The sequence below is a fragment of the Haemaphysalis longicornis genome, unplaced genomic scaffold, assembly GCF_048455015.1.
Source record: "Haemaphysalis longicornis isolate Haplotype H1 unplaced genomic scaffold, Haemaphysalis longicornis Haplotype H1 scaffold_9, whole genome shotgun sequence".
In the NCBI taxonomy this organism is placed as follows: Eukaryota; Metazoa; Arthropoda; class Arachnida; order Ixodida; family Ixodidae; genus Haemaphysalis; species Haemaphysalis longicornis.
In genome coordinates, this window is record NW_027526460.1 from 15,183,077 (window position 1) to 15,210,356 (window position 27,280).

The 27,280-nt window shown below is 47.1% G+C and overlaps 2 protein-coding genes across 6 annotated transcripts in view; one reads left to right on the plus strand and one right to left on the minus strand.

The window, feature by feature from the left end:
- Window positions 1-27,280, plus strand: part of Isha (Insulator su(Hw) mRNA adaptor) — a 75,505-nt gene that overhangs the window by 12,391 nt on the left and 35,834 nt on the right. For 3 of the 5 annotated variants that reach the window (XM_077682454.1, XM_077682455.1, XM_077682456.1), the window contains exons 8-14: window positions 2,059-2,425; window positions 7,799-8,106; window positions 12,824-13,044; window positions 14,437-14,537; window positions 14,842-14,949; window positions 18,051-18,222; window positions 21,476-21,526. In XM_077682454.1, coding sequence (XP_077538580.1) covers window positions 2,059-2,425; window positions 7,799-8,106; window positions 12,824-13,044; window positions 14,437-14,537; window positions 14,842-14,949; window positions 18,051-18,222; window positions 21,476-21,526 — 1,328 coding nt within the window. The remainder of the gene's footprint in view (window positions 1-2,058; window positions 2,426-7,798; window positions 8,107-12,823; window positions 13,045-14,436; window positions 14,538-14,841; window positions 14,950-18,050; window positions 18,223-21,475; window positions 21,527-27,280) is intronic. The other 2 variants (XM_077682457.1, XM_077682458.1) reach the window with 1 other exon arrangement.
- LOC144151415 (uncharacterized) lies at window positions 3,394-6,336 on the minus strand. Its single transcript, XM_077682459.1, has one exon. The coding sequence runs from the start codon at window positions 6,039-6,041 to the stop codon at window positions 3,978-3,980; it is 2,064 nt and encodes a 687-aa protein (XP_077538585.1). The 5' UTR covers window positions 6,042-6,336; the 3' UTR covers window positions 3,394-3,977.

Consider the following 27,280-nt stretch of genomic DNA (forward strand, 5'->3'; position numbering starts at 1 on the left):
ACATGCTATTAAAAATTACTTGCGAGAGCTTAGTTTTTCAATTCGTTATTTTCAACGGCACTCCACGCTATCTATGCATAGAGCCTAAGAATTTAAAAATGGTTGTTGAAAAAAGGTAGTCCAGTTCGTACCTTGTGATACTATGGTAGAAAAAAACTAAGGCTGTTTCAATGTTATGTACGTACAGAACCGATTAAAAAGTGCATTTTTGCCCCCCGAGTTGCCAAAATTTTGATTTTTCAGGCTCTTAAGGTGACATAATAAATGTCGTTCTCCTGCTCCAAATCAAGGTTCTTCTGCTCCCAAATCGAGATTTCGCTGCTCCAAAAACTGCTCCAAAATCTCATTAAGCTGTCTCACCCCTGGTATAAATCATCAATGAGTTTGCTAACGCAAAATTGCTCTGAACCCCTGTAAGAAATGCCTCAATAAATAAACCTCAAAGTGTTATATTTCTCGAACAAATGCAGCTATGTTAAAACCAATTACATGTTTGAAATCAGCGTAAAAAACTGCTCAAGGCTGACAATTTTCGTCTACTGGCACTAATAATAAAAAAAAATTGTCTAAAGACCCACCTCCCCCCTTAATCCATGTTTTAATTGCAAAACGTGTGTGTATAAGAGCCGCAGGCCCCCACTTTGTGATGCATGCTCTTTTTTTCTTTTTGTAATTTGTGTCATGTAAGTAAATGTTAAAAAGTTATCAGAAACACCGGGAGTAGGTAGACTTTGTTTGGTTGTCCGTATTACTGACAATTTAGGCCCTCCCCCCCTTCCCCTTCCTCCTTTTTGTCAGAATTGCAAGTTTCATCTTACGAGTGAAAAGAGGAAGTAATTTAAAATTAGGCCCTCCCCCCCCTTTTTAATGTCAGGATTGTACCGTATTTACTCACGTAATCCTCGCACTCGCGTAATTCTCACACCCCTAATGTGAGCCACCAAAACTTGGATTTTTTGGTTCCTCGCATAATCCTCGCACCCCCAACTTTGCAGCGGCGAAAGTTGCCCGCTCGCTAAACCCGCATGGTACATGCGCTCTCCAATGCGCGCCCTCCCCCGCCGCCTCTCTGTTCGGCGGAGAGCGCTGTGTATCCAAGGCCATTCAGGCGCCGTAACAACCTGCATGGCTACTCCCTATGAGGCTACAGGCTATGAGGCTACTCACGCTGTCCTTGAGCCGGTTTCGCGTGCGCGCAACTCATAAAGTTAATACTACTGACTCGCGCAACTAGACGGCGTTCGCGCAGCCCGCTGTCGTGTCGTCGTGGCCCCGTCGTTGAGCAGCAGCAGTCAGTGAGTCACTCGCATCAGTGGTGGATAGCTCGCTGCCATTTTAAGAACTTTTTGATCACTTTGTTTTGTGCTTGGCACCGCTTCGCCATGGGGAAGAACGCCAGCTACACTGCCGCTTTCAAATTGAAAGCGATGGAGTACGCGATCGAACACGGCAACTGCGCTGCAGGCAGGCACTTCGGCGTCACCGACTTCAACGTGCGTTACTGGAGGCGGCAGCACGAGGAGCTGAAGGCGACGAAGTCACGACGAGATAGGGCGCGCGCCAGAAAGCAAAGGTGGCAATTTCATGATTGGTGATCGACGGGAGACTGTTTACGTTGTAAAAAATAAAATAAAAAGAAATAGCCGCTGTTGGCAACACTGAGCTTACATATACAAATAACGACCGCTACATTTAGCGGGATTGGCAGAAGGCAAATTGGCAACACTGTGCACCGGATTTTTTTTCCCCCCGCATAATTCTCGCACCCCTAGCTTCGCATTGACTTTTCCGAAAAAAAAATGCGAGGATTATGCGAGTAAATACGGTAAGTTGCATCTTACGAGTGAAAAAAGAAGTCATTTAAATATTTGAGCATGCAAGATACGGAACCGGAAACTTGTTTGATTTTTTTAGCACGCAAGGCCTAAACTCCATATGCATGCCCCAAGTGGTGGTTCCGGAAGTTCTGCAATTTCTGGTCCCTGAGTGTTCCTGGCAGCTGAAAGTGTGCGCTCGCAAACACAGGTCTTCCCCTCGCCGCTGCTTTTCTGTGTGCAGCATGGCGCAGAACCTGCTGAACAACCCCGAGCTGCTGAAGCAGCTGCAGCAGATGCAGCAGACCCTGCAGCAGCAGTCGACGGAGGCCCTTCAAGCGGAGGCGAGCACGCCGCCCCCGGCCCCGTCTTCGGCCGCGCCCGCCGAACCGGCGCCCGCTCCCTCGCAGTTTGCAGCCGACCCGGCTCTTGCCTCGCCCAGCCGGCCTCCGCCTCAGCAGCCGCCGCAGCAGGGGACGACGCCGCAGCAGACAGCAGCGCAGCTGGCCAACGCCCCGGCGGTTGTGACGCCGGGCTTCATGGGCATGCCTGGGATGCCACCCCCGGCTGTGGTGCCGCAGGGCTTTCCGGACGCGGGGCAGCCGCACGTGGTGAGTGTCTTTTGGCAGGGGCAGGGAATTCAGGGCTGTGAGGGGCCAGAGGTACAGTGAAACCTCGTTACAAGAGACACTTGGTTATAAGAGACATTTGAATGAAAGTGGTTTGGTTGGTTTTCCAATGTTCCCCATGTTAGCAACATTGCATACAAGAGACCTTGGTTACAAGAGACACGTTTTTTGGTTCCCTTGAGTGTGTCTGGTAACGAGGTTTTACTGTACTCCATATGCACCAGTTCCGAAACTTCCCATAGGCCCCATGTATCAGAAACGGGTCCACGGCTGGCCCGCCCGCGCTGGAAGCAAACGGGGGCAAGCACGGGGCACGTTGACTGGACTGTCATCTGTTGGCAGAACACTGAAGTGGTACTCTTGCGCTTGCAGCTGCTATCGTAAGTCATAAAAGAAAAACTGTAAAAACATAAGTGAATATTGCCTAATTTGTTTCCTAATTTGTAAAGCAAGCTTTATTTATTAGGTTGTGTTATTAAGTAAATGTTTGCGAAAGTCCAGTTTTTGTCTGTAGCTAGGTGTTTGCCAATACACGTGTCCTTCAGCTTTAACAGCAGGGTTGATTGATTGTGGGGTTTAAAGCACCGACGCAGCGCAGGCGATGAGGTGCGCCGTAGTGGAGGGCTCGGATTAATTTTGACCACCTGGGGCAATCTCGTACACACGGGCGTTATTGCTTTTCGCCTCCATCAGAAAAGCGGCCGCCGCGGCCGGGAATCGAACCCGCCACCTCGTGCTCAGCAGCGCAACACCTTAGCCGCTGAGCCACCGCGGCGGGTTAACGGAGCAGAGGGGCTAGAGTTTGCAACTGATGTACATTGAATAATTCTGCCGAAAGGCTTAGCCTTCCCGCTGTAGTCCTCAGTAGTAGTAGCCTGTTGGTTGAGGGGTCTCATAGGAGGCCTGCAAGATCCTTTGAGTCGACAGCCGATGCTAGGAGCATGTTGATTAAGGGGGGAAGTGGGTCTTTAACCTATTTTTTTTATTTCTTATCCAATTTTGGTGAAACTAAGCACTCTTGTACAGTTTCTTGTGCTGATTCCAAATATCCAATCAGTTTTTGCAAAAGTCAATTAGTTTTAGAGATAATTACTAATTAGCCGCCATTTTTTAAGGCCTAAATTAAAAAAAAAGTGGTCCATAAAAAAAAGTTTTGAACACATGATTGGGTAGTCAAATGCATAAGCAATGAACTAATGGGAGCACTTTTCTCAAATTGGCTTTAGTAGCAGTTTTACAGTTCATTGAAAATCAGTGTTGACATGGTGGCCACTAGTGGTGGAGTTTAAAATGCAAAATAAGTAATTATCAAAGCTTATTTTCATAAATCTGTTCCCATTAGTTCACACCACGCATATTTAGCTTCCTGGTGCAAAAAAAATTATAGCTCTACCTGTCATACATGCAGAGATATTGAGGCCTTAAAACTGAGTGGAGTCCAAAATTTGTGTTTTGAGGAAATGGCAAAAAACAAACTACATGAGATTTAATTGACAACAGCAATTAGTATGTACATATTTATACTGGTTGAGAGTTAGTAGCCTCCAGGGATGTAGTCTGTTTGCTTTCCAGCATTGGTGTGCCGCTTTTTGACCGCTCGCTGGACATTTTCAGCCGCTGCTCGCTTTCGAGCCGATTCAGCTGCCCGGCGCCTGTCCTTTTCGGCCGTCCGTCTGGCACTTTTCTGGCCAGGAGTCAGGTTCAGCTCCTTGAGAATCCCAGCAGATGTCCTCTCGTTGCCTCCGTTGAACCTCATCGCAGCTTCAGCCACGGCAGCTTCCACAGTGAAGAGGGACGCATGGCGCTCCTTCGGGGCTAGGGCCCATATCACGGCGTGCAGGCTCTCATTGTTGTTCTGCGTTTGTCCCCTCTGGCAACGCTCGAGAAGTTTCCTGTCCGAGAGGCGCTCATATACTGGCCGCAGGACTTTGCACACGTGAGGTGGCAAGTTGTAGCGGTGTTTCGGCGTGGGCTCTCCCTTTGCAATAGCAGCATTTTGGCGGCACCACGAATCCGGGCCAGTAGGGCAGAGGCTGTGATCAGAGACAGCGTCGTTCGAGGTCACATGGTGGTACGTTGCCATCACCGCCTTCTGAGTCTCCTCCACATTGCCCTTGTGTGATTTTAGGGCCCAGCCGTAATACCGGCTCAACTTGGTGATGAGCTCTCCTGTCAGCCGTCCTTTTCCGCCAAGGCCTTCTGCACCACCACTCTTTGACTTCAATGTACGCAGGTTGGTTCCCATGCGTTTCTCAACATGGTTGATGCAGTCTTCTTTTACGATTTTTATGTAGCCGTAAACACCAGCTTCCGAAAGAGCGAGGTACGTGCGGCAATCCCCGTCACACAAGATTGTTGTGTACCTCAGCCCATACTTCGCGAGCGACCTCTCAAAAAGAATGAGTGCTGCCTGCACCTCCATCTCCCCTGCCTTCTTGTCGGTGTTTTTTTGACACACGTGGCTTTCCGTCCATGACTGGTAGGCAGGATCATTTTTGTCGGGCGCACGCTCACAGCCGGCACAGAAATTGCTAAGGACCACGTAGTCCAGCACGAGCCCCGTAAAAAGTTCGATCACGGTCCCGACGCCGATGTGGGACGTGTGTCCGCGGGTCATCCATGAACCGTCGTAGGAAACGGCGATGTTTCCCGGATTGTCGATGTCGAGTTCGCGGTAAAGTTCACGAACGGCCTTCGCGGACTCGGTCGTGACACTGTCGGCTGCACGAGTAGCAGCAGGGGTCAGCTTTGTTTTTACGTAGTGCTGCCACGTCTTCGTATGCAGCCCGCGATGGGAAATGTTCATCTCGGCGAAGACGTCGTTTAGCGCCGCTTGACGGTTTCCGCTCGACTGCATCGCGCGTGCAGCCAGTACATTCACTACGAAGGGGTTCACCTTCTGTTCCCCTTCAACACGCGGAGAACTCCACGACGACGACACCACTCCGCAGTTCACGCATTCAAGGCACAATTTCACCGCAAGGCCGTATTCGCGTTCACCAGTGGAGACGCTAACGTTCCCGCCGCACGTTTTACACTTGACACCATTCATCAAGCTGTTCAAAGAGTCCAGGCTCGCAATGAGGAAGTTCGTGTCAACGGGGCCGGTCGCAACGTCGGGGCTTTCAGAAGCAAAGCAATCCATCTTTCTCTTCATTGCTGGTTTTGACGCAAGGTCATGTAGGCGCTCTTCAGCTTTTGCTTTTTTCTCGCGCACTTCCGACGGCTGCAGCATCGCTGTATCTAGTCGAACGCGTTGGCTCGGTCCCGGCGGACCCGTCGGGGCTGCTAGGCCTATCTCGCTGTCAGGCGCATCGGCGGCTCCGTCGGCGTCAGCATTACGCTCAGGGTCGCGCGTAATCTCTACAGTTTCCACTGGTGCGGAACGCTTCTTGAAGTTGCTCACTTGGGACTTCTTCCTTTTCTTCCCATACTTCTTCCGCGTATGTTGTTTTTTCGCCGAACCAGGCATCGCTTTGTGTTTTCGCTGCCGTTCACAACAAGAGAGATGGCGGCGGCACATCCGGGCAACCGATGCGCCCGCGCGCGAAGCAGACGGCCCGCGCCGCAGTCGACCAATCCAATCGCGCCGTCGCATCACGTGCGCCCAACGTCCAATCAGGCCTCGAGTTTTGCTTTTTTTCAATGCTTATTTTCTCCTCGCCGAGTGGGCGAAGCGGGACAACGGTGGCGGGAGATTGAAGCGGGAAGAGCGCTCTTTCAAATGACACCGCGATGGCGCCTGTCGCTCCAGGGGGAAAACGGCTGCGCGCCGTGAAAAAAGGACCGTTTTAGCGTTCGCTTTTGCGCGCATTGAGCTCGCGCAAATGTTTTGAATCGTTATTGCGAGTGAAATACTAGTTCCCGCGGTTTGAAACTTACCAGACTTAGGCAGAAAGACTTGAGGATTCCGAAAATGCCACTTTCAAAAAATCGATTTTTTCGCCAATTTTTGGTCCCAAAGACCCGTGTCCCCCCTTAAGCAGACTTGTATCAGGGAAGGCGTGTAAGATCATTTGCAACGATAGCCATCATTAGTTTGTAGGTGACACTACGGTGGTCCCCTGGAAACGCAACAGGTTCCAAAGGAAGCTGCTGTAGCAACGGCTACTGCATGCATGATCTGATAAGGTGCATACTACCGTCTTGCTTTTGGGAGAAACCTTGAAGACAGAATACGACCGTGCTTTATTAACAAAAACACCCTTGGTATTTAGTTGCTCAGCTCCAGTTGATCTTGCTACAAAAAAAAAAAAAAAAGAAAAATGATATATTGAAAAACATCAGTAGTAACATAATATAGGAAATACAGTCAAACCGAGCTATATCGAACTCTAAAAAAAAAAAAAGTGCACCAGGAGCACAAAAAAAAGGTCGGAACACAGCTGAACAATTTCATGGAGCGTAATGGTGAAGCCGCGGAACAGCAAGAGCAGAGGAGTGTGGAGTACGTTTCGTGCTTTGGTTGCACGCCACAACATTTTCATGGCGCATTTTGTGTTCAGCAGGTGGCGCACCACAAGCGCGCAATTTTTAAATTTGAGCCACGGCATTCGCGCCTAATGCAAACGCACTGCGTCGGCAGCTGTTAATATCAAAGTTGCTTTTTTTACTCATTTATATGACACTGCTTTCTGTTTGAATTTCTTTCCAAGCGACTGTTGGGGGAAAGTTTCTCTTGTTGTTTCTTACTCGTTGCACCCCTTTTTGCATTGCTTACATAAACGCATCATTTTTTTTCTAGCCTTGGGAAGTTGATGAAATCTCGGCCGCAGAATGCCCGTTTCTCTTTGCTGCTTTTGGTAACTGAAACTGCGTACTTCACAGAACGCTCTTCCGATCTAGGTTATTGTTCTAGGTAAGAATGAAGGGGAAGGATGCACCTTCCCATAAAGGGGCCAAGAAGACAAAATACAAGTTTGGTTCATTAAAAAAACCGCGTTTTCCCAGTAACAATGGTACCAGTTTTATGCGAAGCCTCAAATAGATGTATTAGAGAAAGCGTGTGAAGCAGTGGCGACGCCCCGGCCACTTTCCGGCGGTTTATCTAAGACTTCACAGAATCTTGATTGTGTGACCGATGTCCAGCGGCCTATGCCACTGCCAAGAAACATGAACGGGCCATTGTAGCGGGGCCTCCTGACCCGTCGTATCGTGTCGCTGAAATGTTAACAGGCAGTGAACGCACTGATGGAAATATTTTCAGTGCTGGCCCATAACTAGTCGCTCATACCCCTACTAGGTATGTCAGTGCAGCTCTAAATTTGAAAGTTCTTCACCATTCCTTGCATTTTTTTCCAGTTGAAAAACTTTTTTATTGCTTTTAAATTAAAGAAAGTTGCTTTCTGCCTGCAGGTGGGCCTGTATCCACCGCCGCCCATGGGGATGGCACCCATGGGAATGCCCTTTGGGGGCGGGGAGCCCCCCGGGGGCGGCTTTCTGCCCCTGGCCATTCCCGTGTCCTCGGCGGACGAGCAGCTGCAGCAGCAGCAGCAGCAGCCCCCCGCTCCCCCGATGCCGGAAGGGGGCCCCACCCCCGTGCTGCCCTCGTACATGAGCGGAGGGGACCTGGACGAGCGGAGCGGGGCCGTCCTGGGCCCCGGCGGGCGGGACATGGACCTGAGGACGCCGGCCGGGGGCGCGTCTTCCCCAGGGAGGGACAGGTGAGGGGGCAAAGGCCAACCCGGCCTCTTTGATGCATGATGCCAAGGACTTATGGCTATACTGGGGTACAACTTAGTTTAACTCTTCGTGATTGTGGAAAAATGGCTGATTTTGAGTGCTTCCAGAAAATTTTTTTTTCTCTTGAGCTACTGGACACATTTAGCATTGCTATGCATCAAATTGTAGCTTATAGATTTCTCTTTCGAACACACGATAGCAGTTTTGTGAAAGGTGTAATTATGGACAGTTTATTGGTCAGTGGAACAAAAAAATGCACAAAAAAGTATTCACAAAGCACAAATAGGCGATTTTACTGAGCCTAAAAATTATTCTGGAAATTTTAAGATATACGAAATGTTTCTACATTCCTAAGCTCTGATTCAATATATCCATTAACACTGTACACAAAGTTCTGGATTTTTGTGGGCCTGCCAAGCTAATGGCCCTGACGGCTGTGCCACTCTGCAAAGCCACGTGAGAGACAGTCGGTCTCTTTAAAATATGCATCCAAGCATGCTTGTTTGTGTTCTTGCATAAAATACTTATCACTGCAGTGGTAAAAACGAGAAAAAAAATTTACCGCTCTTGACATGCAGCGCGCGTTGCTCCGCAGCGCTAATTTTACACGAGCGCCAGGCTATCTTGAAGATATTGCCGGTGCAGTTGGAAAAATATCCCCGCCGCACGTTGCCCAGACCCTACACATGAAAGCAATACAGTAGAATCTCGATGATACGATTCTGGGTGATACGAATTTCGGGATGATACGAATTTCTGAAAAGTCCCGGCAAAATTGCATTGTTTGCAATGGGAAAAATTTCGGCTGTTACGAACGGACCTGCGCGGCCCGGCGGACGATACGAACGAGCCAGCAAGGCGCCCGACTGCCGAACAAGCAAGTGACGGCTCTCTCTCCCCATTTGTCACTCTTTTTTCTCCAGAAACGGCCGGGCTGTTGTTTTCTGCTCGCGAAAACACGCCCCGCACGCCCCATGCGCGCCGCGAAACCTCTCGCACGCTGCGCGCGCTGAGGCCGGCGGCGGCAGCATGGCGGCGGCTTCGGCCGTGAAGTGGCACGGCCGCTTGAGCGACTGCTTCTAGCCGCTCTTTAAAATGCCGCTCAAGGCAGACACGAAGTTTCTTGTGCAGTAAAGGAGCTGATAACGTTGGCGAAAACGCTACTATAAAACACTATCCGCGCATCTAGTGAAAGCGCCCATAAAATATCTGCCGGAGTGCTAAGCCTAAACATCTCGGGCGGAGCCAGCGGGTTGTCTCGAGCGTTTCGCAAGTCGTCAGCGTCTTTTTCTGACCGAGGTAGGAGATACCGCCGGCGCGAAATCGTCAATGCAGCCGTGAAAATACAGCGCGCGCAAAGCCGAGGCTTGCGAATCGCGTGCAAAAATGCACCATGCGGTTCACGCTTGACTGTTGCGGTGTGTAGCGAGCTTGGACACCGGGAGTGAGGAGACAAACGCGAATCTAGGCGAAGCGTTACGCGCTCCAGAAAGGACTGCTTTGTGACTTGGGGGTTTAAAAAAAGCAGAAAAAATCACGGATTTGTTCACGCGAAAGTAAGAAAAGAAATAAACGAAAACTTTTTTTCAGCGCTCAATTTTTTGGTCTGTGTTGGTTCATACGAATTTCGGATGATACGAATATTTTTTGCGGTCCCGCGAGATTCGTATCATCGAGATTCTACTGTACTGCAGTCGTCAGATATTAGGCCCATTTTGTTTATAAATACAGCGCAAAGTCAAAAACGGAACTTCCCTGGCAGCACCTGTCGAAGCCTGAGGCTGCTGAATGGGAGAGTCTTCATCAGAACTAAAATATGAAGAATCCACATTGCTGGAGTCATCAGTGCTGCTGGGGTAAAAAAGAAATCAGCAGCAGCAGTGGCCGAAGTTCCTGAAACCTGTCCACCTTTGCAGAGCGCGCAGTGAAGCAGGACACCATTTTTGCCCAACTCGCCACTACCTTCGTTTCGAATTTCACTCTCGACGCCACCTATCCATGCGAAATGCGAACAAACTGCAATGAAACTGAAAAAGGGGTTGCCATTGAACACGCCAGATAGCGTCAGTTGTGCAAATAGCGCTGTTTTTAGTTTTTACAGCAGGTTTGAAAATCGTCATTCACCCATGTACGATGGCCTATGCCGTGGTCACGAAAGAGTTGAGCACGACAGTGGAAGTTGCCACTGCACTTCTGCGCCTCATCACCGCGCTCTGTTCCTCTGCGTGGCACAAAGAGTGCATTGCTGCGAGTACTTTGAACGGGACACGAGTTGCTTCCGTGATTTTTCAGACTTAATCTGCCTATAAGCTATTGTACCGATGTCAAACGAACTGTGTGAGGAAAAGTAGATGGTGTCACACAGTGAGTACAAGCCCCTTTCGAAATGCGTGCAATGATATTCAGGTTTGTCACTTTAGTGGAGTGATAACACCACAATTGCCGTTCTTAATTTGTATCTAAGTGTAGTTGCGAGTGTGTCACCTATTTTTAAGCATGCTCGAACCTCGCGTATCTCTCTTCTTTTTTCCGTAATACGGCCGCAGGGGCAGCCACCACTTAGTCATTTTTGATCTAGGTACCGCCTTCATTGATACAAGCCACAGTGTAGAATAGAAACCACTGGCAGGATTGTTTACAGGGAAAGAACGTGGCCACAGTTGAACTTGAAAAGAGGTTTGTTGAATGTTGGAGGCCCCTTGCAAGCAAACACTGTGCAGCTGTGCATTCGCCGCTCCGTTTGTAGGGGATGTGGGCATACAGCACCCATATGGTTTGTTTGCTCTGTTTTACAACGCATGAACTTGAAGCTTGAAGCCGACTAGGGTGTGTAAATTTAAAGAGGATGGTGACCTGTGGCGACATAACCAGTATTGCAGTAGAATACGACGGAGTTGACGGGACGTGTGAAAAATTCATTTGATGCGGAACTTCATTGAGGCGAAGTCTGCCTCATCATACCCCGGAAGGGCAACAAAAATAGCTTGGTATATTATCCGCATCATTGACCGCATAATGCAATGTTTAGATAAAGGAGGAATTTCCGTTATCTTATCCTTTCACTGGGCACCGCAGCATCTCGCCTTGGCAGGCAAGCCGCGTGGTGCGCCTGAATTTATCGCAAACACATGCTCGGAATTAATATAGGAAGATAAGATAGGAAGACCGGGGTTAAAGACTACTGTAAAGTTCCGAAAGAACGCCCACCCAAAGTACAGAGATACCAAGTGAAAAATATGGGATGGCAAACCCTTGGGTTAGGTGCGAAAACTACCATAATGTGGCCTCACTGTCAACAAAGACTGTGGAGATATCAGGGAAAAAATACGAAATGGTTGAGCTTTGGGGTCAAGTGCGGAAAGGACAAATAAGTGACCGCATTAACACATGAACAGATGATTCGTGTTTATTTTGTTCCCTCATCGGCGCCAAAGCCATCCATTTTGGAGGGTGGGCAATCTTTGGGGTCTTTTAGTAAATTGAGTACTTCACCCCTAAAGAGGGGTGGGCGATGTTTCGGGGTAGGGTATTCTCTCGGAACTTCTCAGTAAATACGGAAGCATTATTTTTGCTTTTCACTTTGAAGAATGGTAGAAGAAAAACTGCAATGACAGCTGCTCACAATGCATACTTGACGGTGCAGCGCCAGCAGGGCACATTTGTGCAGTGCGATTTCAACTGGATACAGATTGGCTGTAGATCCGGCTTAGCGAACCGGGCCTGCACCTCATGTAAAGATGGCCAGCCACATCATTATCACCAGCAAACAGTGGCGCTCATCCATGAGGTTGTTTTTATTTATGGGTGATGGTGTGGGCCCACGGCGCTCGTTTTCGGGGAAACTAGGCCCTGGATGTATAAAAATTACTGGTGGCTGGCCTTACGCTTATATTATCGTAAAGGAAATGTTAAACCCCAGCCGCAGTCAGCGAAAATTTCGAAGCGAAAGAAAGCCATACAAATGGTTCGTTGTGGCGAGGACTTTGTTGCATTGACTTATATAACTAGCTGACGAGGAATTGGAAATATTTTGTTCGTTGTAGTGGGGTTTGACTGTAGTACCAGTAATGCCCTACCTAGGTGGTGGGAACACAAAACAGTATACGGCAGTACTGTGCCTGCGTCGTGCACTTCATGACACGGGTGTGACGGGGCTGTCTATATTTGCCGGAGTCACTGGCACACACATGTCACCTGCTTGCTTCTGTCTTGTCTGGCTAAGTGCCTACATAACTAGGGAAATGTCACACCAATGCCTTCCACATTTCTAGAGCAGGGCAGTGTGCTTAGGTTTGAAGCTGGTAAACATGCAAATTACACGTCTTATACTTTTTTCGCTGTCTTTTATCAGAAAGGGGGCTCAGAAATTCTGGCTACTCAAATATCACTCGAATTGGTGCCTCTGAAAATGCCTGTGTAGCAAAAAAAAATTCCTTTTTGTATTTTGTTTTCTGGTGTTTTCGTTGATTGCTGTGCTTCATTGTGCAACAGAACTTGCAGTGCAGCTGTTTTTCTAATATAGGTGAGAACCATGTAGTCCCTCGTAGTCCCGATGTAGGTTTGGGACTACCACTCGCATTTGAAACCTGTCGAATTTGATTTTAAATAGCTTTGTGTGTTGAAGGAGCTCTGTTGTTTTCCAGATAACCCACGTGCTTTTCCCCCTCAAGTTTACGTGTGTGTGTGGCACGGCCGCAGGGACCGGCGGAGGGATCGTTCACGCTCTCCGAGGCGGCGGGGCCGGTCGCGGTCGCGGTCGCCGTCGTCTCGGGCGTCTGGGAACCGGTACGGGAGCACAGCCAAGCGGGACCGTTCGAGGGAGCGGGAGTCCAGGGAGAACACCCGTGAGAAGGAGCGGGAGCGTGAGAGGGAGCGCCGCCGCAAGGGCTTCCCTCCGGTCAAGAAGAACTGCCTCAGCGGTGAGGGCCCGGTGGTTCGCTAGAGGCGGCTTTGACGGCCGGTTGGCTTCACGGGAAGCCTTTCAGACTAGGTTTTTCCTCATTTGGATTTTGGGCAAGGCGACTGCTTCCCTTTGCAGGCTGCATGTAGGAGCCAAAATGTTGGGACATAGCAAAAGCAGCGTGCCCTTAAACTATCTGCCAGTGTAAAATTTGATAACTGATACAACAGGGACTGATGCGATAGCTTCCTTTGGCATATCTGCAAAATTTTCGTATGTAATAAGTAAATGTTGAAATATTTTATGCCAAAACAAATGTTTATTTAGACTGTAATCGGGAAGGAGGGGCCACACGGACTGACTCCCTAGAACAGACAGGACAGTACCATAGAACACACTTGGGCAAGGAAGGGGTCCACTATAATAGTGTGGTTGTCATAACAGCACAGCAGAATGGCAATCCGCTTGTTGCAGTTTTGACTTGGGCCCTACAAAAGTGGCATTGCCCTTTTCTGGCATGATGTTTGCAGCTCTTTTGTACCCATTTCAGTAGCATCACCCAGTTTGGGACATTGGAAAGATGGGAGCTATTTATCAGTAAAACAAGAAGTGCAGTGCTAGAGGGCAGTTGGGTAAATGGCGCCATGTCTGGTGAACCGCATGCCAAGCTTCTTGTTTCATGCTGGCAATACCTCTGATGTAAGTTCCTACAACTCTATAAATACTCTGTTACATTGAAGCTACGGGTAAAGGCAGTGCGGAAAGCATCATTCAAGGCAGGCCACTTGTTGCTGCTGCTGCTCATTGAGGAAGAACATGCAGTGTCTTATAGTGTCTAATAACTGTGGCATGGTTGGGCAGAGGCTGTGCTGCTACGGTTGAATGTAGCTGGCCAGCTAAGCCTTGCCTGCTTATACCCTTGTCACACGGGCACTTCCAGTCCAGATTGAAGCGAAGCGCGATTGACTCTCGACGCACCGCCGCTGCTACACGGCACGTTTCAATCCCGATGGAGAAGTTGCACCAGTTGCACTCACAATGCAATATGGTGCCAGAAATGTACTTCGCAATCGGCGTCTGGTAACTTTGTACAGTTGTAGGTATACGAAACTATATGAATGTTACCGCATGCTTATTTGGCTCAAGTTATTTGACACAATCTGTGGCTTTAGTTGAAGTTCTCAAATTCTGGGCCATTAGTCAGTGGGGACGAGAGTATCACCGCTTTCATCCGATCGTGCTTGGAAACCTCAATCGAGTTTGAAACTGTCGTGTAGCAGCGCCCGATTCGGATTGAGCTCTATCCAGATTGAATCAATCGCGATTGAAAGTGCCCGTGTGACAGGGGTATTACTTTGTCGGAAAAACTGGCCTAGCGCATCACTAGGACTGCCTGTTCTTTTCCTTGCAGTTTGCAGCGCTACACTGTGGCTGGGACATGTTCCGAAGTCTGTATCCGAGATGGACCTGCACGACACCTTTGGGGAGTTTGGGACCATAGTGAGGATCGATGTGAGTATCGTCCTTTTCATTTCTTAGTGCCGGACTATTCTGGGCTCCCTTTCGACGAGTACGGTAATGGGAGAGCTGTTGCGAGAGACGTGGAAGAAGGCTCGTGTCGGTTATTTGTCTCGGTTATTTGTCTGAGCCAGGTGGCATCATCTGGATGCTCTTGATAAGGATTTCAGTAGCTGCCGCAGCAAAATATGTTGTGACGAGGTTGGGCGGTGTGGCGTCTTGCTGAAACAGTGTCGTGCCAAGTCTCTGAACTCCTTGATTGACTAAGCCCTGATTGCTTTTGTTTCCTCGTTTGTAGATGATTCCGCCACGAGGTTGCGCGTACGTGTGCATGGACCGCAGGCAAGATGCCTTCCGGGCCCTGCAGAAACTAAAAAACCTGAAGCTGCAAGGGAGCCTGATCAAGGTTGGTACTCTTGCGCTGTTTCGCCTGGTGGTTTTGCTTTCATATGTTCTGCGTACTCTCGCATCAGTGTAGGGATATCTGAAACTTCCAGGCAAATGCCGATTCCCAGTGATTGGGGATGCCAAAATATTCTGTTCTTTTAAATAGCCTATGGAATACTTCTCTAGTTGATATCTAGATTGAATCAGACATGGACGTTACAGATGACTTGGGCCTACCTAAAAAGGTCTTTTCAGTGTGGGATCCCCGGTAGCTAGAACTGACACGAATTTTTTAGGAGGGAATGCAGAATGCAGAAAAGTGAAGGTCCACCAACAATTCTGAGTACAGCTGTTGTAACTTGTGCTACCTACAACTGTTGTCTTTTTTTGGGAGCAAGGAAAAAAAAAAACTGAAGGTTCAGCGAATATTTTGAGTACAGCTGTAGGCTGTACGCAGTTATAGCTACTGGGGGTGGGGGGCATTGATACACAGTGTGGAATATTTGTAATGTAACCGCTATAGTGTGAAACTGGATATGGTGTAGGTTTTCCTGGCCACCGGTCAGCCTCCCATTGAAGTCAGTGCATAAGCTTACCACTTATACAGTCTACGCCCGTTACAATGGACCCTCTGAATCCGGAAAAAAACGTCCGCCGTAGCCGAAGTATGCAGTATCCGACGGGGGGGGGGGGGTATGAGCCCTACAGTGGGTAATTTGACCGATATTGCGTGCATAGTACATACACTTTGTTCTTTCTACACTTTGTTCTTTCTACACGCCTGCAGCACCTCTGCACAGAGTTTGCGTGAGGCAAAAGAGGGCAAAGAATCGCGTAAACACCGTTTCCAAAGCTTAGCACTGGCACTTCGAAAAGGCCTAGCGCATGTGGTCAAGCGTGCAAAGACGCAAGATAAGCTGAGCAAATAAAGCAAGAATATAACTAGGCGCAATTATAAACCAGCTATAAAACATTATAATAAACATTATAATTAAAACCAGCTATATGCCCTAGCTAATGCTGATGGGCACGACTGATGTTTTATAGCTGGTTTATAATTGCGGCTAGTTATATTCTTGCTTTATTTGCTCAGCTTATCTTGCGTATTTACACGCTTGACCACATGCGCTAGGCCTATTTCGAAGTGCCAGTGCTAAGCTTTGGAAACGGTGTTTACGCGATTCTTTGCCCTCTTTTGCCTCGCGCAAACTCTGTGGGGAGGTGCTGCAGGCTTGTAGAAAGAACAAAGTGTATGTACTATGCATGCAATATCGGTCAAATTACCCACTGTAAGGCTCATCAGCATTAGCTAGGCTCTTTTAAATCCCCTCACGACAAGGCAGGTTTTCCCGAAACCGTTCGTCAAACAAATCGGATCGCTGCCTGACGTTCCCTCAAGGCAGCTTCCACATTTTTAGCGATTTTATTCTGGTCATTGAAACAGCTCTAATGAAATAATCTGATGACGGACAGCTGTAAAATCGAAAGTTCGATCAGTTGGACTGCGCACAATTACCGGCAGATTGCACACAATGGATGGGGAACAACCCCTACTTGAGGCATTTCTTACCTTTTTCACCGAACGGAACGGGAACGATGCATGCGTAGGAATAATAAAAGTCGAACTTCACTGAACCCGAGTTTTTTATTACATAAAAAAACTGACGAGGGCTCACTCGCCTCCGAGTGCACCACTTCGAGTATTCGATAGCCCTGTTTTCAATCTCACCGGAGTCGCGTTTATCGGCAGCGGCCTTGTTCTTGACGTAGAGCGGACACTCTGCTTAGAGAGGCCTGTACTTCTGGCGATGTCAGCCTGTTTTTCCCCATGTTCAACAGCGTTAATTACGCTCAATTTATCCGACAGTGAAATCAGCTACCCAGCCACTCATGCCGCTGGTCGCACACACAAAAAAAAGCCTCTGGCACTGGCTTGGCTTGGCTGCGCCAACGACCCAGCTGCCAGCAATGTTGCCAGACATAATAGTTTTCTTGCCAAAATAAACAAAGAAAAAGCACATCGGGTGCCGGCCCCGCGGAAGTCCACTATAAATGTTCAGTCGAAACAATTTTCGCCTAAAATTTAGTCTGTTGTAGCCGATAGTCTGCTCTAGCCGGGTCCGTTGTGAGCGGAGTGGACTCCATTTAAAATGCGTGTGGGCCAGACAAACCAACAGAAATGGTCTGTTGTAACCGAAAGTCCGTTGTTGCCGGATCCGCTGTAACGAGCTTAGACTGTAATGCGGTTGCCTGAAGCGGGTTCGCTGACGACCGGCCCAGCTGGGGCATCGTTATAGGTTCGCAAGGAAGGATAAGAAAGACGGAATCAGCCATTCCATGCAGTGCGCACTCTCTGCTCTCCTCTAGCGTCAAAATTGTAAATAAAAATTGGCACCCTTTAGTTGGCGTGTTCCGTTTGCATGCATGAGATAACCACAACTGTCTTTGCTTGACACACCTCGGAAGATATCGAGCCCCTCCCCTGCTTGCGCTGTAAGTTGTTTCTATTATAATGTTAATGTTGTGCGGATAAGCAATTACCCATTTCCTTTTCGAACATCAGGAGATAGTGAGCCGCAATGCCGAAGGTTTCCCTTACCTGGACGTTGTGCTGATAAGCAACCGCCTTCAGCATGGCAAAGGCAAAATGGGGTGGGGAAAAAAAAAAAAAAAAAAAAAAAATCGAGCTTGTGTTTTTATTGTGTTGTCCTGTGGCATCTGTTCATAGACGCTAAGTAACGTAGCCGTGCTCCCCCGGAACACAAACACAAAGTTAAAGCTGCGCTTGCGGTTTATAAGACCGTGCAGCAGTTTGTAAACCCTGCAGTACCGTCTGATGTGGAAAAAGAAGAAGATGCTGCTGCTATTTTTTTCAGGAGGCCTTCGTTTGAGGGATGATAAACAAAGAAAGATTGAAAGGTAGATTGCGATTTGATTAGATTAGTGCACGTTTGGTTTATAGTGCGGTACCGCTTATAGTGCAGATTATAAGCGGTCTACAGTGTACTAAGCTTTGTCTCCAGATTACTCTAGGTTCAATTAAAATGAACCCTTGCCTTAGCCAGCCAGAGTGCGTGGCACAGGTATGCAGGCTTGATATTCCCGCTCGTTGTGCGACAGATGGCGTGGGCACCGGGCAAAGGGGTCAAGGGCAAGGAGCTGAAGGACTACTGGGAGGTGGACCTGGGCGTGAGCTACATTCCGCTGGACAAGCTGCCCGCCAACGTGGACCTCTCGGCCCTCGAGGAGGGCGGCGTGCTCGACCAGGACTCGCTGCCAGACAGCCTCAAGGGTGAGTGAGCATGAGCACGGCATGTCGCGTTTTCTGGTTTATAACACCAGAATTCTTATGGCTCGAAACATGGGGTGCAATAGAGACTTGGCAACAGGCAATGCATCAGACTGTGAAGCTAGAACAGTTTCCAAATGTGGCTGTAATGTTGAGACTACTAAGAAAGCCGCTTTTGGGTTTTAAAATTGCTTGCTGGTTTGCTGGGCTCTGCGTACATTTCTAATTACCTCCCAGGGAAAAGCTGTGGCAAATTTTTTTCCCCTCCCAAATGTTGGATCGACATTTGCTGTATCTCATACCCACTACAGTAAAATCTCGGTATTACGAACTTCAGGGGACCGCGGTAAATTGCTCGTTATTCTGAAAGGTCGTTGTAGTGAAAATTGGAATAGTTTAGACAAAAAATAATATTTCAATTCCTGAAACGACCTACCTGTACTGCAGTGCATCCTTGAAGTCATTTTTCACAAAAAAATGCACAAGGGATCATGAAACAATGTACGTTTATTTAAAGTAGTTGGCTATTTTCTTCTGGTGCGTGCAGCACAAGCTTCCTAGCACGAAGGACTCCAACTTTTCCATTTTCCTGTTTCCCCAGAAATGTGCGGAGTTTTTATATGCTGTCCAGCACAACCGCAGTTGTCACGTGCTCGGCACAGTCTTCGAGTGCTGCCGCGACACCCTCAGAGGCATTGTCGTTTATCTCGCTGCCTTCTTCATCCTGAACGCTCACACTCTGGAGAATGTCCTCTGTTGTCAGCCCCGCCGTGACAATCTAGCAAGCCACCCGAGCAGCGACAGAACGTAGAAAAACTTGGGGTGTGGCGATAATAGCGTGGAAGCGGCTTTATGGACGGAGGAGGCCACCCATGCTTCATTTTTTTTCTCCTCACCTTCTTTTTCTGTATCTCGCATCGGCTTGCGCATTCCCCGGAGCAAGTTGCAAGGCGTCCTCTTCTGCGCTGCCCTTTGCCGTGTCGTCTGCTAGCATACGGCTATGGTTGCCGCAATTGTTCAACGGAAATCTAAGAATCACCGGCTTTGAAAATATGAGTTCGTAGTACTGAGGCGTTGTTAACACGGCATAGAACCAAATAAAATGATCGCTATTTTGAAAAGTTCGCTATTCTGAAGTACGTAGTAGTGAAATAATTTTACATTAAAATTATAAGCAGTCGGCGTGGGATTTCTTAAATGCTCGTTAATATGAAAAGTTTGTTAATGTGGTGTTCGTTGTACCGAGATTTGACTGTACAACAGTAGTTCAGGAAATGTCAATTTTTTGTGCTTTTGAATGTATTGCCACCTTGAACATTTGGCATTTCATATGACTGAGGCATTGTGAAACGCTTGGTTGATCAAGGCAGAGCCATTACTATCACCATCACGGCTTTCACAATAACATGCAGAAACAGGAGCAGAGCTGTGTCTTGCATTTCGCACTCCACACATACACACACCAGCTTTGTAAGCCACGGAAAAACTCAACTAGCACCTGTTTAAAGGAACAGCCACCACATGTTGTGTTACGGCATTCACAAACATTTTTTTTATAAGCCTCTGGAACACAGCAGCCATAATACAGTAAATGAGTCTGTCAAACCTAACTGCTTCCTCCCCTCTACCATAACCATTACAAGAAATAGATGATCGCAGTGTAGGCGGTAACGCTGTGTATAGAGTAAGCTATATGTCTGGTCCTTATAAAGTTGCTCCCGGGAAGGAGCAGCACACTTGTTGCAGCATTAGCATTGTATAGGCTGGGGTAAAATTTATTTCAGGCCAAAAAAAAAAAATAAAAGGAAGAAAGAAAACAATGGAAGTTTTACTGCCTAGGAATTTTTGCACTTACCAATTCGTTTGGTAATGGCGAGTATCAGCAGCTATCACGGTCTGATATAGGATCTGTTGTAGTGAGCTTAGGGATTTAACCATTTATCTCAGTTCTTGTCATTTTTGTAGCTGTGCCAAAGTACATGATACCCAGTAAGACTGATTTTTGAAGAATTCGATTTGAAGTTGACGACGATTACAAGTTTCTTTGAATTAAAACTCAGATCTGCCGTTTGGCAATGCCTGAAAAAAGAACACACCAAATTTTTCGAAGAAATGTTTTCAAAATTTTTGAATTAATCATTTTTCTATACCATTTAGTAATAAGTTTTATAAGATGAAAACCAGGTATTTTTGAGACGGTTTAAGGTTAAATTCTGCAAATGACAGGTTCAGCCTAATGACTGTAGGATCATGTTTCAGCCAGTTTTTTTTTATCTGCACAGTGGTGTCATAAGGGTGGTGTTATCTTTTAGTTTATCGTTTTGATATTTCGTGAGTTGTACCGTATTTTTGCGTGTATAACCTGCACCAAAAATGCGAAAATTTCAGGGGTGAAGTAGAGGTGCGGATTATATGCGAGGTATTTCCTTTAGTGCAGTTTCACCACGGTGCGCGGTGGGCTTTGATGCCCCTACAGCAGTAATAACAACTCAGCCCCTGTTATCCCATTGACAGTGCTTATTTCGCGCACACAGCTCAACAATGTACCAACTGAAAAAAAATGGGTGCAGCAAGTAATCTAGTTACATAATCAGCTAGTAAGTTCTTTTCCATAAACAAATGTGTAATGTTGCTTGAGTAGTAACTTTGGTCCATCTTTTTATGTATAAAACATGCCGGCAATACGCAGGGATATTTTTTTTTATTCGTTGACGGAAAGTGGGTGAGCAGGTTATATGCAGGGGCGGGTTGTACGCGCGAAAATATGGTAACCAGTTCTGTAATGTTTATCATTTGTTCATGTCTGGTTCTTCAACAGCAGCAGTCAAGTCATTGACATACATGTATGTGAAAGTGATGCCTAGCTAAGTACTTGAGGTGGGGAAGCACCCTAGATGGAGTAAGTTTCTGGCTAAAATTAAGCATAAAACAATATTTAAGAGTTGGCGTTCTTGGAAAGCAGTTTAGCCATATCCGTAAGGCTGCATTTGATTGAGCGTGGATATTTCTTTTGCGAGAAACTTATTCCACCATGGGATCTATATGTTATCATTGCAAGATTGAGAAGACTACGCTGCCTTTTACTGTACGCGCGAGCTATTGTACGTGCAGAGCATCTGTGCGCGGGATTTCTTCTTTGGCCATTTTTTGGTGAAGGGCGTACTGGGGCGAAATTCAGTTTGTTTTGGAGAAAAATTAGTTTTATGTTTATCGTGTTTTGGGTATTCTTGCCTGAGAATGAGCCCCTTCATTTTAGGTAACCCTTTACTTGCCCTGAAGAGTTCACGGGGCCTGGGCGACCGTCAAGGTAAAAATGTTTCGTGTCATTGTGTTCTCGATAGTCTGAAGGGGAAGCATAGTTTGATCGGTGGTCTATACTGCGAGGGGGTTTTTATTGCTTTGCGCATGAAGCACTTCACCATATGCAGCTGACTAATTAGTTTAGGTGTTCTTTTGTGGGTGTCCTTCTTTTGGTCTGTTTGTCTGGCTGTCTGTCTGTCATTCAAATTTGCTTCCTGGCCAGAGTGAAAGAATGTGGAGGCAGGATTGTTACAAACTAGTACGGCGTGGCTCATACAGTGAGACTATCAGCACGTTGCAGAGGAGTTGCAGTGCCACCCACTGTTGCTTGCTCGCATCTCCGTAAATGCATTTTCGTAGGGGGTTGGATCTTTGTTACACAGAACATTATACCACCAGAGGCACTGATTTTGATAAACTTTGTGGATGCAGAACCCTTGGCTGCAGTTTAACATTTTCCAACAGAGCCGGCATTTGTTGCTTTTGTTGGATCTGTAAGGTATATCCGAGCGCGCAGAGTTATCCCGCAGTCCTGTACAACTGCACAGACACAAGTGCAGTCATCCTGCAGACAGTGAACAGCTTTACTACAATCTATTGCATCAGGAGAATAATTCTTAATGCTAACTTCAATCAAATTAGACTCATCAGCTACTTTCCCGCACTTGTGACACAATACGCAAGTTTTCTTTGGGCTGCTTGTTAAAGGGACACGAAGTCAAAAAAGAAATTGCTTAGAATGATAGATTGGCTCACTTGACAACACAAATATACCACTCTTATGTGTATCTCTCTTTAAAATAAGGTGGAAAGTAGCGAAAACGTGAAGACAGGGGCCGCTACCACTGGCTGTACCACGCAACTTGCACCAGAAGTGGTTAAAATGTCTGACATGCGCAGCATCTTTCCTGGCTGCCACTGGATGGCATTAGGTACTTGTCCATACTTGGGGCGGCAGTGCCGCTTTTCGAGGAAGCGTGCAAGCTCACAAGGGCGGTTGGCTTGATGCCGACATTCGTGGGGCCTCGAAAGGACGAATGCTTTTCTTCAACAAAGCTTCAATTCTGATCACAGGTCCCGTGAAGGAACATTTTGCGTAGTGATCTGTAGCTGCAAAGGACATGGTAGTTCAGGAGAGCAGGAGGACTGATTTGTGGGTACTTTGACCGGTATTGCATATACATAGTGCAGACACTTTGTTCTTTCTACACGCCCGCAGCACCTCTGCGCAGTGTTCGCGCGGGGACAAAGAATTGCCTAAAGACCGTTTTCAAAGCTTAGCACCGGCGCTTGGAAAAGGCCTAGCACATGCAGTCACGTGTGTAAAGATGCACGATAAGCTAAGCAAATAAAGCAAGAATATAACTAGGAGCAATTATGAACCAGCTATACAAATCAGTCGTGTCCATCAGAATTAGCTAGTCTATTTTAAATCCCTTCGGGACGAGGCAGGTTTGCCCGAAACCGTTCTTCAAACAAATCGAATCACTGCCTGACGATCCCCCAAGGCAGCTTCCACATTTTTTTATGACATTAGTCTGGTCATTGAAACAGCTGACACGAACTAATCTGATGGACAGCTGTAAAATCGAAAGTTAGACCAGTTGGACCGTGCACGGCCGGCGGCAGATTTCACACAATGGATGGGAACCAACCCCCCAACTGGAGGCATTTCTTACCTTTTTCACCGAACGGAACGGGAAAAAGACGGAGCTTCACTGGACCCGAGTTCTTTATTACACAAAAAAAACTGTGCCGGGGGCAAACTCGACTCTGGGTGCACCACTTCGCGCACTTCGCGCACTTGTTCAATCTCATTGGAGTCTCGCGTTTATCAGCAGTGGCCTTGTTCTTGACAGCTGAGCGGACCGTCTGCTCAGATAGGCCTGCACTTCTGGCGATGTCGGCCTGTTTTTTCCTATGTTCACCAGCGTTAATCATGCTTAGTTTATCCGACAGTGAAATCAGTTACCCTGCTGCTGGTCGCACACACAAAAAAATAAAAAACAAGGTCACTGGCACTGGCTTGGCTGTGCCAACATCCTCCATGTGCGCCAACGACTCGGCTGCCAACAATGTTGCCAGACATAACAGTCTTGCCAAACTAAACAAAGAAAAAGCATATTGGGTGCCAGCCCTGCAGAAGTCTGTTATAAACATTCAGTCAGCAGTTTTCACCGAAAATTTAGTCTGTTGTAGCCGATAGTCTGCTCTAGCCAGATACGTTATAAGGAGTGGGCGCCATGTAAAATAGCATGGGGACCAAACAAACCAACAGGAAATGTCCGTTGTAACTGGAAGTCCGTTGTTGCCGGATACGCTGTAACGAGCGTAAACTGTATTGGCGGTGAGTTGTTTGAGTGGCGCCCCCTAGCTCTGATGTCGGCTTAGGGACTCTCTCCGCTGTCGTCTGCTACACTCCGCTTGTGAGGGGCAGCAGCGCCTGTGCTACGAATGGCCCTCTTTGATGCGTTAGTGCATCAAAAAGTGTATTTCTAGTAATTCAGGTATTTTTACCAGCCTCTGACACGTGAATAATTTCAAGCTGTATCCCCCACAAGTTTGCAACACACGAGGAGAGAGAGAACAACTTTCTTCAGAGCAACAATCGAAAGATCGTGTGTAACGTGTCCTTTCTAGCTTATACGCGAGGTTCAGCGCTCAGAGCTCCTCTATAGTATTCAAAATGCGTAGGCTTCCCTCCAGTATTTTTGAGATGCTCTTATGAACACTGAACAGTCTAATGTTACATGCCAAGCAGAGGGCCCCTACACGCACATTGCATTGTAGGAAATAAAGCGGCTGTATTTCTTTCATTTTTGACTTGTATCAGGTTGTTTTTTTTTTTTTTAACTGTGACCAACGCATTAATTTTTCCGCACCGTCACAAACGTTTATTAGTAGGTTTTTGGGATGCTCAGGAGGATCACAAAGATCGTGTGGATATTTTCTTAAGGCTGTATGGCATACATTCCCTTCACAAATTCGCTTTCGTTATGACTGCGTGCAAGAAGATGCATATTCTCTGCGTGCATTGTTTATTCACATGCAAATAGAAGGAGAAAGTTTGTGCTTTGCCACCGTGATCGCACTCCAGACAACGTATGTTGTACAGAGTACTCGAAGGCTGTTTTTTTGTGCTCTGAATTTCTGCCGTAACCATCGTTATCATAACGAGCTGACTCCCAACCCAAACAATTATGACAGGATTACGGTGTTAAAGGTGTGATATACTAGCTAACCAACACAATAAATAGTATATGTGCATATATTACAAGAATCGAAACCGATGAATATTTCCAAAAATCTCTTATTGCTGCCACCCCTTCCAGACGCAAGAAACAAAAGCTAGTTTACTCGGTGGCGTTCTATGAATCGAAGAAAATTACTCTTACTCTCTTGTCCTGGACTGAGGACAAGCCCACTAATCAGTTCGATTTTACTGTTAAATTAAGCTTTCCCCTCCTCCTCCTCCTCTTGAGCGCAGTTTTCCTATGACGCATAACTGAATATTTGGGAGATAAGGCTGTAAGAAATGTACTGAATTTCCCTCCAGGTCTGAACAAACATAGTGTTACTGTATCATTACCGTAGACGTTACTCGTTTTGCTCAATAAACCTCCATACTGGTTAGAAGCGTAGTATCAATTCAACACACAGTGGGTTATCTGTAACTCAACCTACAGGTTTTGAGTCTCCCATAGTGCATGTCGGCATACTTTCATGCTATTACAACATGAAGTGATGAGATATAATACTTTTGATCGTTCCAGCGAGGTTGCAAAAACTGTTTTTTTTTTTCTTTCGTATGACTACTGGGAATCGTAATGCCTTCTGCCAAATCCGACAGCCCCGAAGGCCTGGTATTTGTTTTGGTCTTGCATTTTCGCTGTTGTCGGTTATTAGCAGCTGGCGGCTCCCTTTGTTTTAAAGATTTCTGAACACTGAAGCTGACGCTTACTCCGACTCTTCGCGCTCCGCACAGGGCCAGCTTCGCAAAAACTGGGGCGGCGCCGGCAATGTTTCTTCCGGAGCGGTATCAAAAACTATACTTGAAATAGCGCCTTCAGCTGGTGTATGCGATTTAAAGTGTTTTATTATGATAAAAAGTTACGCACACGCAAAATCTGGTGCGAACAAGCATCAGACTTCAACCGAGCGCAAAGAAACAGCTGGTAGAGCGAGCCCGAGTGAAGCAGACGACAAATGCGAGAGTCCCTAAGCTGACGTCACGGAGGTGCGCTTCGCAGTGCCGCCCGTGGTCGCGCTCGCCACCAATAACCAACATTCAGAAATAAATTTTCGGTTTGCAAGTGTTTTTTCTGTCGTTTATGTCTCATTCTAGCAGCAACGAAATTTCCGCAAAAGCGAATTTTTTTGGCTTTCCCCGGTGGTTTTGTTATTGCGGGGTTTGACTGCACTACTACTACTGCCAATGTCAGGGTTTTAATTTTGGTTGCTTTTCTTCCTGAAGTTAGGTAACTATGAAATCAATATTTTTCTACAAGTGTTTTTTACCACTAAGGATGCTTGAAATTTAGAGGTATGTGAATATCAAACTTAGGGCTGTGCATCGAATACATATATTCATTTTCGAATACGAGTATTTTTGGTTTAGTATGTATGAAGCTTCTAAACATAGCTACAAAGAAAGAAATTGGCTGTGGCTTAACTCAGTTATGCCTGGGTGTGCGTAGCGAGAGGTACGGTTAATGTAATTGTTTAGCTTGGTTTTCTGTATGGTTGCGACGCTTCTCGGCTCGTTCTTCCTGCGCCTCCTTGGCTCGCTGCGTCCTCTTGGTTTCTTTCCAATGACGAAGCCTGGCTTCTTTCAGTCTCTCTGACTCCCTTTCCACATCTGACGACGAATCCCCGTTGAGCCGCCCCTTCTATATACCGTATTTCCCGTTCTATAAGTCGCACCTTTGTATAAGTCGAACCCCTCTCAAAATGACAGTTTCTCCGGGAAAAAAATGTATATAAGTCGCACCAGTGTATAAGGTGCACCAGAGTACAAGATGCACTTCTTAATTGATGAAACCCATAGAAGATCAGTTTGTTAGAAAATACATCGAGAATACATGGTTGGACACCGCCTCTGAATGCATCTTCCGGTAATCAGTGCTAGACACGTGCATATACCGTCCAAAGTCTAGAGGGAACTAACTTCTCAAAAATGGTTTATTGATACACACAGATGGCATGTATTTACAGACGGCGTTTAGCAAAACCATCGGATCCCTCTTCCTCCGACTCGCTAACAAAACAAATAATTCAGCAACTTCAAGTGGGAGTTCCGCCGGCGCATCGCTGTCGTCCTCCGACTCACTGGTGTGTTCTTCCCCAACATCGTCACTACTCGTGGGTGGTGTTAGTCCGGGCTTTATGAACCCGGCTACAACTGTTGTTGTAGAAATGGGGTCCCAAGAGTCGGAGACCCACTTGGCCACCTCTCCAAACGTCGCGTGTCTTGTGCGTCTTGTCTTCGTAAAACTGTGCTTGCCCTCAGACATCCAGGACACCCCCCGGCCCACGAATACTTAACAAAAGCTCAGCAGAGAATACTTACGCTGCTTCAAACGAATACGTTTCCCCACTTGACGAAATTGTGCCTAATGTATCCGACCCAGTACTCCGCTCTGTGTCAGTTTTGTAGCGAACCTGGCACGCTCTACCATATGGTGTGGGCTTGTCAGAAAAACCCCAAGTTAGACAGAATTTTCTGTCTGTCTTATGAGCAGTGGGAGAGCGTGTTGTCCAG